Source organism: Syngnathus floridae, chromosome 14, assembly GCF_059516105.1.
Source record: "Syngnathus floridae isolate MCC-2025c chromosome 14, RoL_Sflo_1.0, whole genome shotgun sequence".
NCBI classification, from domain to species: domain Eukaryota; kingdom Metazoa; phylum Chordata; class Actinopteri; order Syngnathiformes; family Syngnathidae; genus Syngnathus; species Syngnathus floridae.
The window spans coordinates 5,956,679-5,971,729 of NC_142426.1; the positions used below are offsets into that span (position 1 = coordinate 5,956,679).

The following is a 15,051-nucleotide window of genomic DNA, read 5'->3' on the forward strand; positions in this document are numbered from 1 at the left end:
GAACAGGAAACATGTTCTTTGAGTTGACATTTGTTGAGCGGTCACGCAAGAATCCATCAAATCCATTTCTTCCAGCTATGGAGTCTTCTTCTTTGTGGCGAGTGCTTGCTTTGGCACGTTAGCCGCCGCCAGCCAGCTTTAGCTGCCATCAGCCACCCAATGTTAGCCGCGTCCTTCACGACACGCCGGAATCATCCGCGTCATGTTGAAAGACCGTTTCCCAGCGTTTGCACAAAGACACAAAGCCACCATTGACACTGTTGAATATTTACACGCGTGTCCAACTATTTACACGTGCCGCCCGGCGTGTTTGATGAGGGCGTCGGCATGCGCCCCCTCGTCGCGTTTCTAAATGAAGTACTCCTTTGGGTTGTGGCCCGAGGCATTCCTGGAGTCCGTCTGGTGATCAAAATCCGAGTCTTGGCTTTCCTCTCGCTGGCCGTTTTTCACTTCCCGGTTCCGATACGTCTCCTTCCGCCGGTACAGGAATTTGGCTGCTGCAGCCAGGCCAGCCACTGTCACAAAGACAATGGCGGCGATCATGCCTGCCAGGAAGAGTCACGCATTAAGAACAAGCGTCAACGCGAAGCCCGTCGGCGACGGATGCAAACCTCCAATGAGCGCCGAGTCGCCCCGCGTGGAATTGACTAAAGGCTGGCCGGAACCAGAAGGATCTACGGCCGAGGAAGCGAAGAAGAAGAGGAAGAAAAAAGAGGAAAAGTTAAGGAAAAGCCAACTGCAACAGAACCCAGATGTCTGATGGGGCACAAAGCTGCCAGGCAGAAAATAAACCGACCAATTGGACAGACGGCAGGCAAGAAAGCACAAGACAGATGCCGCGTAATTTGATGATGTCATCATGATGCCTGCTCTTCGTTCTCACCCGACAGGTGTGGCGTGTTTTGTGCGGCGTAGGGATCAGACGCAGGCGGCGAGGCACAGTTGGAGCGGCGCAAAGGCCCGCTGACGTCCACGCTGCCGCTGTGCGGCCTGAGCAACGCCTCCTTCAGGGGGCTGAGGGAATTAAAGCGAACTGCCGCCAGACAGCCGCTAAAGCCCAACGAGGACAAGCGGACCAGCTCCGGATCCACTTCGTCTGTCTCTGCCAAGATAGAGAGCAAAATATTTGGATGACATTTTGCCCTTTTTTCCTGAATTCTCTCAGCCTTTGCTTATTCTCACTTTCTCGTGACTATTTTGCAAGTGGCGTTTGGCAAACCAGCCCTTTCCCGACTGTGTGAGTGACACGTGTGCCCTAAAAGCTCCCACGAGCCCAAACCCTCTATCATGGCCCAGCCACCCGGCGAGTTGGCGCCTCCATTTGCGGTGCTGATGGATGACGGCGTTGGCGGCAAGCGACAGAAAGTCCACTTTGTCATCGCTTCTCCTCCATGACAATTTGACAGCAGCAGTTATAACACAAGTGGAAAGCACGCTGAGGAGAAAATGTTAGCGAACTTTAGACCGTAACAGGCCACTTGTTTGATTGACAGGTCGAGATTTATCGGACTGCCACTTGGAGACGTGACAAGAAGTGCGCACCTGCACGGCTGTTGAGACTTATCACGTTCAAATAATTAAATCCATCAATTTGTAAATGTAGTCCCATCCGTCTTGTGTACGTATCTCCTCACCTTGTACTTTGCCGAGCAACAGTGACCTGATGCCATTGAATTCGCTGTCGGACGTCAAGTTGAATTCTTCTCTGGCGCTTTGGTCAATCTGAAGGAGAGAAACGCAATATGGCTTGCCATTCATCGCGACAAAAGTGATTTTATTGTTCACGACGTACTTGAAACGCGAGCGAGGTCGCTCATAACTCGCTCTCAGCGGTCGACCGTGGGAGCTGGAGAATATGCCTCCGCAGAGTTTGAAATTCACATGAAAAAGCATACAATCAAGTTCTCCACTGGAGGTGATTTTAATGAGCGGCAAAGGGGAGCCAAAGGCTATCTGAAACGTTTAAGGTCGCGCAACAGGAACAAAACTTTTGACTGATGTTTGACTTGTGTCAAATATCACTTGACTGCTTTTATAAATCGGAGGATTTAGCTTGTGCAATTTCTGCGAGTGTGTGGTGGTGGGTTGTCTAAGTTTGCTCGAGTTGGAATCAAACTTATTTTCTACTTATGGGAGTTCCTGTTTTATGGCAGCCATTTTTCACCAGCGTGCCAAAACAAAAACTCAAATTTTGTGCATTTTAAGGATCGTCCCGTATGCAAAGCTCAAATTTGATAACGCCCTTGAAGGACCCTGGAAAAATCAACCTCAAATAGCCACTCCAAACCTAAGTGGCAGAGGCTCAGTCAGACAGACGGACGGTGAACTTTTAACTCCGCGCAAGACCCTGGGCAGCCCACAGCAGACTCCCCCTGCTCAGAAGTCTGACACCGTTTGTTGAGCTAAAGCCTTAAATCCTGACAGAAATCTTTTAAGTTTCTTCTTCAAACGGCCGATCCAGCCAGCCAGCCGGCCGGCCGCCGACTCAGCTGGTCGACCCCTGGAGCTTTTTTTATGTCAAGCAAGTGATTGAAGTGTTTCCTAGAAAAAAAGATGTACATACTGTACGAGGGAAATAACGGACTAGCTCGCTTTCACAATCTTTTACTTCCAAAACTTTACTCACAGATGCATGTCTCGAGACAAGCAGTATGTTCGCTTTGAAGTTTGTTGGAGCAACTGTGTTAGCAACTAAGCTAATGCACAGTTAGATAAGAAAATACCTGTAATTAAATTATTTACCAATAATACAATTACAATTGCAATTTAGTTATTGCATCATTAAAATAACTGCTTTACGAATTTCTAATTGACTTTTTTTTCCCCCCAATCTCATCTCCAAAAGATTGCCTATTTGTATTTTTTTTATGTTAGCAATGACGCTACTGCTAACGCAACAGGAGAAGTGCCTAGGCTGGTCCATCAATAGCAAAAATCCAGGGTTGTCATAGCAACGACAACACTTTTATCCTTACTACAAGCTAGCGTAGCATCTGCCCAATGAAAAGAGTGGCAGCTGTTTTGAAATCCCGGGAGCCGTGATTGGCAAGATGTTCATGTGGCGGGAGAAGGTCACCTTGAGTTTCATCTTCTGACAATTAGAAGATTTCCCCCGTTACAATAGATAATTCCACCAATTTTTACGTCAAGCTGAGAAACTGCTGTTAGAGGCTAGTGGCTTTTAAAGCAAGCAAAGGGCAACTGAGTGAGTTTGGGGGAGTCACATGATCTGTGTTTGTTCCATTTGTTTTTGCGTTACCTGCAGAGAAACGGCATCCATCACTCGGCTGACCAAGACGGTATGCAGATCTCCATCGGCTAAACTCTTGGCTTGGCTCCTTAATACTTGGCCTTCCTTGCCACCATGGAGCTTGTAGCGCACTTCCAGCTTATCTGCATGCAGACACACACAAAAATAAGTGACACACACACACACAATCTGGAGCTTCTTTATCTTGCCCAGGCATCCCTTATTAATATTACAAAGTTGCATCTTTCATCCCAATGATGACTCTCAATGAGGAGCTTTGCGTATTAAGGAGGATTAGTGCTCATTGCCTATCAATAACAGTCATTAATTTTGCTAATACTACACCGGTGTTAAGAGGAAACGTTCGGAGGTCTTTGAGGCAGCGTGGGGATAAAAAAAGAATTGTCCTTCACACGGACTATTTAGAGCTGCTTTCAAACGCGTTAATTAATCCTGTAAAGAACAGCGCCGGGCCAGGAGGTTATTTTTATAACGGCAAATGGATGAAACAATACACCGCCTGGAGAACCCCGCCAAGATTTTAATAGCCTACTTAGCATGCCACGTTAGCATTTAGAGCTATTTTATTAGCGTTTGATTCGGCTCCGCTTTAAAAAACGGGAATCGCACCCAGTTGAGTGAAGACCTCCGCCAATTTAGCAATGCTGCTTTGTTTTGCATGTCAACTTTGTGCTTGTCTGTTTAAATCCAAGCCTTGTAAATGTGCCCAAAAAAGCAACACCAATTTGGAGTTTATCTGCGAACATGGTGTTGGAGGCTCATGTTTATGAAGCGTCCAAGATAGAAGCGAATGCAAAATGGTGCCTTCAAACCAAAATGTCCAATTTCGGGAATGGGTCCTTGAGACTTTTTCATACGCCTTGCTATGCTGGACATGTCCTCCCAATTTTGGGTTGATCGTCGGAACTGGTGTCGCGTTGATTTTTCCAATTTCCCAATGGATGCGACTGCATGCGAATTGGCTGCTTGAAACACAACAGCAATCTGGCGCTTCAACATGCATCCTTCAGACTTTTCGTGCATGTCGTTGCCAAAGACACATGCGTATTTTATGTTCACTGTTGGAACTGGTGGAGTGCTAATTTGTTCCAACTTGGATGTGACTGAGCAAGTTCTGGGAGATCACATTGGGGTCCTTGAAAATCCATTTTCACCACGGTGAAAAAGCCAAACCGTTCCTCACCATATTTATTGATGAGCAGCGCCAGGTGCTCTCGCTGGTGCGACGACACGTAGAGCAGCAACGCGGGACTCTGGCTGGTTCGGAAGCTCAGCGACACGTTCTCTGCTCTCAGGCTCAGGTCGGAAAAGATGGAGGACGGTGGAGACAGCTTTGCGCTGACGTTGCCGCCGTCCCGCTCGAGGGCCTCCATCTGGAAGGCGTAGCGGACGGATGTCGTCGGCTTGAAGACGGCCGAGACTCCTGGAGAGAGGACGCGGGTTTAGTGTCGCCCATCTGTCTGCTTCCAAAATGGTAGCTTTCTGTTTGCTTAACAGCACGGCTCCTTCCAGACTTTTTTGTTTGTCCAAATTATGATCGAGATTCCCCCCAAATTTAATTTCGCTCAAATTGGCAGTTGAGAAATTTGATAGCAATCAAAAAACGTCTATGCTGAAAGTCTACCTTGGAGATGGTCTACATAAGCTTAAAATGGTCGTTTCTGACCAAAATGGCTCATGTTCTTGATCCTTACTTCGTGATCGACAATCCCACCGAATTTCAGCCTGCTAAGCAAAATTGGTTTTGAGTGTACAATTTCTCCCCAAGTGGATGCTTACCGACGTGACAGAAGACTCCGTCGTAGGCCGACTGGCGGCAGTCACAGCGGAAGCCATTGTTCTGCTCCATGCAGCGGCCATGGTTGCGGCACAGCACTCCGTAGCTGTCGCAGTGACCCGGGCAGCCGGGCCGGACGCCCGGCGTGATGCGTGCCCTCTCCTCCAGGTCCAGGGTGACACCGTTGAGCTGCAGTGAGCGGATGCAACCGCGGAAACCCTTCTGGCGTGACGCCGTCCCACCTGGACGACCATATCAGCATTAGTGTGAGATTGCTTTATGATTTGATGATGTTGTTTTTGTTTCCTTTAGGGCAAATGACTTTGACTGCACACCACTTCCTCCTCAACCGTGACAGAAAGTTATTTGGACCTCTGCAACTTTGAAGGTATTTATCTTGTTTTCAGCCGTGCGATTTCTGGAGGATTTATATCTAGGTTCTCTTTTGCACAACAGTTACAGCAGTCTTTTTCAACTGCCGCATGTTTTAGGATGTTTACAATCTTATTTCAACCACTTACTTTGAACTTCAGGAGGACTGATTTTAATTTCTTTCTAACATGTGCAGCATGAGGGAAATTTATGGAAGGAAATTCATCACTCCTGTGGCACGGAACCTTTCCTACTCCGGCAGAATCTCTGGGATCAAGGTTGGGCGTGAATAATGATGCTTCATATCCTCGCCGGAAACCAAATCCAGAGTGCTCAGGTAAAGGCGTTGAGCACATTAGTGGCTAAAAAAATCAATATTTACCGCCGCAATCTGCTCACTTGTTTGCTGGCTTGTTGACAGACATGAAGTGACGTGCGTGCTGAGATTTGCACAACAATAAGTCCTAAATGGGGGATTTCGCTTTGTGAAGATGAACAAACAGCGTCGGCGAAGTGTTGATAAACAGACCCCTGGCTGTATTGATGAAGCTTTGTCGTAGCTTGTTAATGGCTAATTACATGACGGACTGATTAATGACTTCGCCCGTGGCGCTGCTGGTTCAATTAATGACTATTTTAAGAGCCTCGCAAGAATAAATCACATTGGGAAGTTTATTAGTGTGCCGTGCTGACCGGAGCATTTTACTTATTTGTTCTGTGGTTAGGGAGATAATGACGCTATGCTAACCAACACAGGGGCCTCCAATCAAATGCCCGTTTCCACGATGGGCTTCAGTTAAGTTTTGTGCAAGTATGGCACAGCAGGCATTTTCATTGCAAAGGGTAGAATCATCTATTACAATCACATCAAGGCACGGTCAGGAGCTAATAAAGGTAAGCTAATGACCAAATGCATGAAAAACCTTCCTCTTTTAGCACGGTACACACTTTGGCGGGCTCACCGATGAAGAGCTGGCTGTTGAGCTGCAAGTGAACGTGTCCTTCGGCAGGCGCCCGGCAGGTGGCAGCCGGCATGTCGTCCAATCGCAGCGAGGCCTCTTTCACGTTGCGTTCCACGCGAACCCGATGCCAGCGTTCGTCGTTGAGCGGTGAGCTCGAGTCCACGGCGACTTCCAGAGGACCGTTGCCCACGTCGAAGGAGAACAGAACCTGGCTGGGAGCTGGTGGGGCACAACATGGTGAGACCCTTACAGTTATTTCGGAACCAATGCCATGGAGTAAAATCTACTATGAGCATCTCTATCCATTGTTTGAGTTTTCTATTACTACGGAGACCCTCAGGGTTGACTCCTCGGGCTACTTCAATTTTGTTCCTGACACGTGACTTCCTTTCTGCAAGCATTGAGGCGGGTATCAGTGCACCAGCCCGAGCCTCCGGCACTTGAAAAAAAAAGAAGAAGAAGCTTTTCCGTATTGTGTGACCACTTTCATTTGCGCTGTTGATATAATTGCCTCGGGCCCGTTATGGATCGCCGCGTGCCCGAGTGCCGCCGGAGCGTGTCGGCCTCCTGAAAGATTTAGCAGAGTGCTGGCCAAGCAGAACGCCAGCGGCGGGCGGGCAGGCGGGCGGGAGGAGAAGATGAAACAGTATTGCGACTCGCTCCGTTTCTCAGGAGCCCAGGAGCGGCAGTATGCCAAGCTGGAACTTGGTGATTTCCCCCGGGCGCCTCTACATTAGCTGCTGTGTTTGTCCCTTCCGTTCCCTCGTGGACCGCGGCGGCACCACAAATGAAAGTGCGCAGACTCGTCAAAGTTTTGCGTCGTAAACAACCGTCTCATTCTCATGCAAACGAAATGACACCCAGAAGGCCCTTTCGTGAGGCTCGTCAAAGCCCTCTCGTCTTACTTCTCGTCTCGTATGGCGGATGAGGGCATATTTGGTGATACACTGTAAACATGAATGAGGAATCCAGCACTTAATTGCCACAAAAGTATTTGTCAATATAGTGGTGCCTTGAGATCCGACTTTGATTCGGTCCGTGACCAAACACAAAACACTCAAATGATCCTATGGAATGAATCAATGATCATTGCATTGACCCCCCAGAAATGTTTTGATTTGGATTTTATAGGGCACCAACTCACAGTTCAGCTCAATGCGTATGAAGTCCTTGATACCCAGGTTCTCCAGGAAGACGCCAGAGGGAGCGCTCGTCTTGAACAGGAAGGAGATGTCAGCACTCAGTTCGCCGTGGAAGGTCGGGAAGTGGAGGTAAGATGTCTCCGTAGCGAAGAAGGCGGCATTCCAGAAATTCTCTGAGGGGAGGAACATTTTACAGTGCTGAATTGATGCATCCTCTCTCTGCATGACTTATTCATTTGCATAGGCGACTGGACTTACTGTCGCCATGGCAACGTAGCGGCCCCACCCGGTAGGCGGCCTCCGAGCCAGGCCGCTGCGTGTCACCCAGCACCAGGGACCGCACAGGGAGGTTCTTCTTGTCAGTCACCAAGCCCGAGTCCTCAGCCCTGCCAGAGGGGAAATCATTTTGACAGTTTTATGCCAACAGTTTTCTTAATCATACATATTCTGCGTTAATTCGAGCCAAGCTAGCTCCAAAAGCTAGCCCGTTGTATCAAATATTGAAAGATTTAGCCACTGGAAATAGACGTTTGAGCGGAGGCGTGGCGGTAAAAGGTTAAGCGCGTCTTGAATAAAACAGCAGCTTGCAAAGAGCAAACGCACATGTAGCAACATGCTAGCTGTCGTCATCAAACATGTATGTCGGCTTAGGTGGAGATTTGCGGTGAGTGTCGAAAAAGCCTTTTGTTACCATTCAGCGGCGTCAGCGTCGCAGTTGCAGGAACGTTTGGGGTCGGTGCAGTCCCCCCGCAGGCCGCACGCGCACTGCCGGCTGCCGGGCTCTGCTCCGGCCCAGTAATTCTGACGTCCGCCCGGAGCAGCACCGCCAAGCCACCAACTCAAGGCGGAGCCCTCTGGAAGTTGAACAGAAGATATGGACACAGGGAAAGAATTTCTTTTCTGGCTCTTCTTTTTCTAACTCTGTTTTCTTTTCAAGATCCTCCCTTGTGGGCTCTTCTTATTTCCCTGACACTTGTTTTCAGCCAATTGATTCTTCATTACAGACTCAGCTTTTTCCACTCTTGCAGTTGGGTGCTCTTTTAGACTCTTCTTTCCTGACTCATCTTGTCTGGGTCCTTTCTTTCCTCAGTCTTCTTGTTAGAAGGCGACCATTAAACAAGAAAGGATGGCCTCACCGGGAGTATTGAGGAGGCGGGACCTCCTGCAGCGGTAGGTCATCTCCTGTTGGCAGTGATCCGACTGCCCGATGACGGCTATCAGCTGCTCCTCGCTGGCGGAGTAGTGCAGTCGCACGAGGTGCTGATGTTCGCCGCCAGACGGCCTCACGGGGGTCAGCTCGCTGTTGTTGTGTCTGATCTCCAGCCAGGTGTTCTCCTCTGCTGGATAAAATGGAGGATCAGGAAAAAGGAGCACTGGCGTGTTGGCGACGCAAACAATGCCAACGCGCATCACCTGTCATGTTGCAGTAAACCAGCTGCGGGCCGATAGGGCCGCTGCCGTCCACGTCGATGTAGAAATAGCCCGACGTGTTGCCGTTGTGCTTGTACGCCTCGCACGATTGTTCATACACCGCTAGGAGGGAAGTCAGTCGAGACATTTAAAGAAGCTTGGTAATTGCATTTTTGCCTGAAGCTTTTAGGTAATATTTGGAGCGGGGAAATTCGTCAAATTTAGTGGATCCTCTAAAATCACGCCCAAGGTTGAAAAATGTCTAGAAAGATACACTATTTTTTTTCCAAGCTACATCTTTTTGTTATTTTTGCAAACATAGAAGATGTACAATCTTTCATGTCGCTAAAAAACGTATTTTCAGAAATGTTTTCTAGTTTTGGGTCAGTTTTTGGATCTTTTTTTTTTCTTCTTCAACCTTGAGGAGTCGGTGGTGGTCAATCTTTTTTTGGGGTCGCTGAGCAAAGCAACTTAGAAGAAATACGCCATCTGATCCAGATGAAATGTTGCAGTGGGCTGACTCGGGCTGAGCTTGCAGGGCCACATGTTTATTTATTATTTTTTTTATTTAAGAGACTGTCCCCGTAGTGACTCACAGCTGTGACAGGTGGCACCGCTGTAGCCACTGTCGCTGCAGTTGCAATGGAAATGCGTCCAGGATTGAGTGCAGCGCCCGCCGTGCTCGCAGCGACTTGGAGAACACCTCAAAAAACACAAACAAAGACATACGATAGATAAGCTCCTTTTTTTTTGTGTAGGATTGCAAAATGTTTTGCCAGCTTTGGCCTTCCTGTGTGAAATTTCCTCCCACATTTCAAAAACATGCATGCTAAGCTGACTGACGACTCCATTTTTGTACAAAACTGTATTTGCGAGATGGTTGCCTTGCTTCTCACCCTTAAAATGAAGTCTGACTACTCAATTTGAGTTTCAATTTAACGTTTTGTTCATTCGCCCTAGATGGAAACTCGGGGTGGGGGGGGGATGTTTTGTAGCAGGCGTGCTGGAGTTGCAAGACCGGAGGTTTGGCGCAATAATAACCTGCCGTGGAGCATGACTAGCTCGCTGACCCCTGGTTGCAAAATGACGTTTTCCACCTGACTTGCGTTCAATTCAATCAGCGCGATCAGCGAGCATACGGCTGCGAACAGCACGACGGACGCAAAAGGAAGGCGCCGTGACCTCGGCAAGGACGCCAGCTCGCTTCGTTAAGTGTTGGCTCCTTTATTCCCGACACGTTTCCAGATGCGTGGGGTTTTTTTTTCTTTTTTTACACCCGACTGCTTTGATAATTGTGAACGTGTTGTTAATTGAGCGACAATTCAGCAGCCAGAGCAAAGTAAACGATTAGTTCTGCATCACTCGCTCCGTGTGACGTTAATGCCAGGTACGCTGAATTGGCCGTTACCTGTCGATGATGCCGCACATGTCAATCAAGAGGTCGCTATAGTTTCCCAGCATCCTTTGCTGCACCAGAATGAGATCCACTTGTTGCTGCTCCAAGGTCAGCTGGCGAAGGCAACCCTGGAAAGAGGCAAAGGGGTTCCGGCAGTCCTCCCGCCCGTCGTCGTCCACCGGACAACCTTCAACGAGACCACATCGAGAGTACCACCCCACATGAGGGTCGCCGACGTTCGCTTACCGCCGAAGAAGAGGTCCCCCTCGATGGCCATGGTGAAGGAAGGACTGGCCTGAGCCATGTCTATGTTGTCCACGCAGATGCTGAGGTGCCCTCGTCTGGACTTCAGATCCACTGAATGCCACAGACCATCATCCAGACCGGAGCCTGACCGGTCCCAGTTAAGTGCTCAATGCATCGCTCTCCATTTTGTCCGCTTTACATCATGCTCTGTACTAACCTGCCTTGAGCTCCAGCAGTACCCTGTCAGCCTTCCGTACCAGCAGCCTGAGCCGGGCGTCGCTCAGGTACACCCAGACAACACCGCCCCGCTGAGGGAGCCGGAAGGTCAGCAGCAGCCCGTCTCGGTTCCACGTCCTGAAATGGAGTCCAACGGAAACTCTCTCTGCAGGCACTGGGGTTGCGGCCCCAGGCAACTGGAGGAAGCCTCGGGGCCCAGGAAAGGTGGCGGCCACGGCTGGCGTCTGGTGGGAGCATGTGAAGGTGACATTGCCCTGGGAGACGTCAAATAAAATGGTAAAAGTATGAATATTAATCAGGGGGGTGGGGCATATTCGTGTAACTTGGGGTCACCGTCGTCCTCATCAGCGAGTCTCCTTAAACGCGACATTAGCATAACCGTGAGCAGCCAATAGCATTAGTAAAGCAAAACGGGGGAAACAAAGTCAAACGAAAGACAAATTGTTCCTAGTGGCAACGCTCAGCGGATTTCAATTAACTATTCATCCACTATTTATATTATTGCTATTTTTTTGGTCGCTGTTTTTTTTATTGTTCCCGGCATTCTGCGGGCAGTCACACAAATGACTGAATTCGAGTTTCATGAGGCTCATGGAAAGTCACCTAATGGGGGGCAAAAGAAACTTGCAAAGTCACCACACATACACACACACACACACAAGTAAAACAGATTGCCTTTGTGCTTTAGAAACTCAAAGAGTCTCCATTGCAGCATTAAGCAAGCATGCAAAGAGCTCAACTTTCTTCCTCCACTTTTCATCATTTTTTTTTGTGTGAATTCGGCGAGTCGAAATGTTCCCCAGTGCGTCTGAATTTTAAAACGTAAGGGAGGTCCTCGTGGCCAATATGCTGAGCGACGACGTTGCCCTCACGCCTCATTTCTCATAAAAAGCCGACGGGGGACAAACAATCTATACATCGATGCAGTCAGACGGCAGGGCGCCATTTATTGAATGACATTGAGATGGTGACCAAAAAACACAAACATTTAACATCGTGCTGAATATTTGGACTTGTATTAGAATTATGGATGGTGCTTTCAAGTAACCCACAGAGAGGAGCTACGTTTGCGTGCCTGCTTGACAGCATTTCAATTTGTCTCGATTAATTGACGATTTGTGGAAGCGGGGCAGTAATTTGCAACTTATTTTCTTTTTTTGTAAACCTTGAAGAGGGACTCCAGTTCTTAAGATCAGTGGCAAATTAGCATGATTGGGCCAATGGGGCAGTGCCCCACCACAATCTCCATCTACACAAGGATTGATTACGAGACATGCGAATTTTTTAAGGACCTCCATCCTTTATTAAAATGTTACTAGCTAAATGTGAAGCCAATTAGAACAAATGTGAAGCTCATCACTGTCCGTCCGTTTGACGTTTGACCTTATTAGGAACGCCGTCGTGAACTGACCGACACGGTAGCTCGGCGGTCGCCTTGTCTGGCCATCGCAATCAGGTTATGCCGGTTGTACGCCAAGTTCTCCAGGCACCCTTGGAATCTCTCGTCAGGAATGTCGAGAAATCCCCCCACGCTCAGCTGGAAGATGGAGTAGGTGTAACACAACAGAGTGACAAAGAGACAGATGCTGGCAAGGAGTTTTTGGAGGACCTGTTGGACGCGCCAGTGGAGGAACTGTGGCGGTAGGTCCACAATCTTTGTGTGCTGGTCCACAGTGAGGTTGCACCGGGCGGCGTGACATTCCATGGCCACCAGATGCCACTGTTGGTCATCCAAGAGGCTGCCTAATGAGGCCAGCTGGCCAAAACCGGGACTGGAGCTCCATGCTAGGCGAAAAAAAAAATCACATGATGTCAAGGTAGTTTTACAGTAGGATCCCACCGGAATTTGTTTAAGATTTGAATTAAGTGGGGCAGTTCCTTGCCAGATCTCACAGGGGGTTCTCTGGAAACTCCAATTTAACATTAGGGGCAGTGCCCCACCAGAGACAAAAGAAAGGTGTGACCATCGGAAATCATACGGACTCCATTCAGGAGGTGGCTGTTTGGTCTTCAATTTTGGTGGAATACGATGTCCTTTTCATTCTTGAACTGTTGCACCACTTTTTGTGATAAATCACGTCGGTGGGGATGATCTGTCATGTCGACTATTTGTAATCTGTGTGGTTAGAGTGCTAAAAATACTAAATGGAAGCACAGCTTTCTGACAAGACATCAAAAAAGTTACAAGGAAAGTTTTGTGTATTCTGAAGGCAATGTTGTCTCCCAGCAGGAGATTTAAACTCGGGTTGTCGTATCTCATTTTCATCATCATCACAAAAAGATTAAAAATTGAGATGCGAAGCCAAATATTCCGCCGTTCATGCCAAACGTGAGACGCTATAAATCTTGGATGAGCGTCGGCGGCTCCAAATTAGCGGGCCAGGTTCCCCGCGGTCCAGCTCTGTGGGGAGACCCAAGTGAGGAAAAGCTCCAGAAAAAAAAAAACAACGCAGTCGTTAAAAATGTATCCGCTGGTGTTGAGGGGGCCCGAGGGGGAGGAGGATGATGGACAAAAACATCTTCATCTCAAAATGAGGAGGCGGGGGTTTGTCTCTTTGTCAACAACTTATTTACACTCTGGGAAAGAAATAGCTTGTTTTGTCAATGAAGCCAGATAACAAGACTCGCTGTTGAGTGACACCAACTGCATAAAGTGAATAAAAAACACGTGGTGAGTACCACTTTTGGGGGACCGCCACACAATATTGACAAAATTTGTCATTATTATTATTATTGTTACCTTTCTGTTGTTGCCCCATGACGACCACGCCGACTTTTCCGGCCCTGAGCTCCATGGCGAGTCCGAGTCCTGAGGCAGCTTGGGCGTGTAGCAGCATCCCACCGTTCTTCAGACTCTTGAAGTTGAGCGACAGTCGCTGCTCCTCGCTCTCCTTCTCCTGGCTCCACCGATACGCCACCGCCCCGCCCTCGCCATCCAGCGACATCACATCAGAAGCTGACCGGCGCCAAAGGACGAGGTCATCATTAGCAGAGCAAATTGTTCACCTGTCTTGAAAAACTAATTTGAAACCTGAATCATGCCACAAAACTTCAAAAGCCCTCTTTAAAATTCTCGCAGGAAATACTAAGCTTTTTTTGAAAGCCTAACTGCAGTTCAAAAAGCCCAGTTGGATACCCTCGCCTTTTTTTTAATCCCTCTAGTTTGTAATCGTACTTGTTTAAAACCCTCAACGCGGCTGGCAACCCATTTTCAGCCACGTTTCAATCATAACGCCTAGCTCCAAGCCCTAATTTGTTTGCTTTCCGGCTCGCCTTCAATAAAATATGACGACGTGCCGTTTTAAGAGATCGAGGCGAGAATCAAAGGCTGATTGCGCGTCTGTTGAAAACAAAACAAGATTGAAACAGGAAGAGGTGTGACGGGAGGTTTTTAATCTTCCCACATGAGAGGCCGACGGGCGTACGGCGGACGACTCACTATACGGGCAGCCGTAGACCTCCAGCCGCAGTCCGATGCGTCCGCCGGGGTTCCAGCCCACGGGAAGCAGGCGCAGGAAGCGAGCGATGGCCGACTGCCGCAGCTTGTGCTGAACCACGCTGTCTGCGTTGATGTTTCCCGAAAAAGACTGCGCAAGCCAAAACAAAAGGTACGCTAACAACGAGGATATCCAGCCATGAAGGAAAGAACGTACCCCGATGCTGCCCTCCAGCCGGTGCTGCTTCCAGTAGTGACCCGAGTCGCTGAACATGAGCAGATAGGACGTCAGCCAGTCCGAGCTGCCGTAGCGTCCCTGCGTGGACACTGCCGTGACGGTGGTCCGCTCGCCCAGGTCCACCTCCAACCACTGATACGAGTCCGAGGCCAGCGGGGACCAACCTCCCGCCCCTGACGACAAAATCACACATCAGTGCCCCCAGCCCAAAAGCGACCTTGCACTGGGTGCGAAAGGCGCTCCCCATTCATTAAGGCCGAGAAAACGTTTCAACTTTGAAAGGACTGAAAGGTCAAACGCTGATCGGCTCCGGACAAGCGGACGGCCGGCGGACGCTTTGACCTTTATCGGAAAACATCCTGCGTGGGACACTTGCATGCCGCCTACACATTTCACGTAGGCAGTTCGTCAAATGGGAAGCCTCGTTTGAGCAAATTCAATGACACCAGAAACAGCGGCACAGTTTTTAATTGAATGTTTACAATTCATATAGTTTTTTTTTAATTCGCTGCAATTCTAATCAGATTGAATATAATTGTCATTATCTTGAGTCAGAAGGTATTT

The 15,051-nt window shown here is 48.7% G+C and overlaps 1 protein-coding gene and 1 long non-coding RNA gene across 9 annotated transcripts in view; one reads left to right on the forward strand and one right to left on the reverse strand.

Annotated features, from left to right (window-relative positions):
- cntnap3 (contactin associated protein family member 3) overlaps positions 1-15,051 on the reverse strand; it is a 24,036-nt gene continuing 8,985 nt past the window's right edge. For 2 of the 7 annotated variants that reach the window (XM_088396899.1, XM_088396898.1), the window contains 22 exons: positions 14,467-14,660; positions 14,253-14,400; positions 13,554-13,769; positions 12,423-12,598; positions 12,225-12,350; positions 10,794-11,067; positions 10,577-10,720; positions 10,343-10,517; positions 9,531-9,637; positions 8,938-9,057; positions 8,661-8,861; positions 8,216-8,378; positions 7,783-7,910; positions 7,527-7,697; positions 6,383-6,601; positions 5,051-5,290; positions 4,455-4,694; positions 3,260-3,393; positions 1,635-1,722; positions 884-1,102; positions 612-674; positions 1-545 (listed from right to left, as the gene is read on the reverse strand). In XM_088396899.1, the coding sequence (XP_088253025.1) occupies positions 349-545; positions 612-674; positions 884-1,102; positions 1,635-1,722; positions 3,260-3,393; positions 4,455-4,694; positions 5,051-5,290; positions 6,383-6,601; positions 7,527-7,697; positions 7,783-7,910; positions 8,216-8,378; positions 8,661-8,861; positions 8,938-9,057; positions 9,531-9,637; positions 10,343-10,517; positions 10,577-10,720; positions 10,794-11,067; positions 12,225-12,350; positions 12,423-12,598; positions 13,554-13,769; positions 14,253-14,400; positions 14,467-14,660 (3,743 nt within the window). In that variant the 3' untranslated portion in view covers positions 1-348. Of the gene's footprint in view, positions 546-611; positions 675-883; positions 1,103-1,634; positions 1,723-3,259; positions 3,394-4,454; positions 4,695-5,050; positions 5,291-6,368; positions 6,602-7,526; positions 7,698-7,782; positions 7,911-8,215; positions 8,379-8,660; positions 8,865-8,937; positions 9,058-9,530; positions 9,638-10,342; positions 10,518-10,576; positions 10,721-10,793; positions 11,068-12,224; positions 12,599-13,553; positions 13,770-14,252; positions 14,401-14,466; positions 14,661-15,051 lie in introns of those variants that run through there. The other 5 variants (XM_088396896.1, XM_088396894.1, XM_088396897.1 and 2 more) reach the window with 4 other exon arrangements.
- Positions 9,881-14,415, forward strand: LOC148387272 (uncharacterized). 2 transcript variants are annotated; one of them, XR_015862687.1, is made up of 4 exons: positions 9,881-10,733; positions 10,813-10,900; positions 10,965-11,089; positions 12,205-14,415. It is a non-coding gene; the product is annotated as an uncharacterized LOC148387272 (long non-coding RNA). The 2 variants fall into 2 exon arrangements; XR_015862686.1 differs by lacking the exon at positions 9,881-10,733 and having other exon boundaries at positions 10,787-10,900.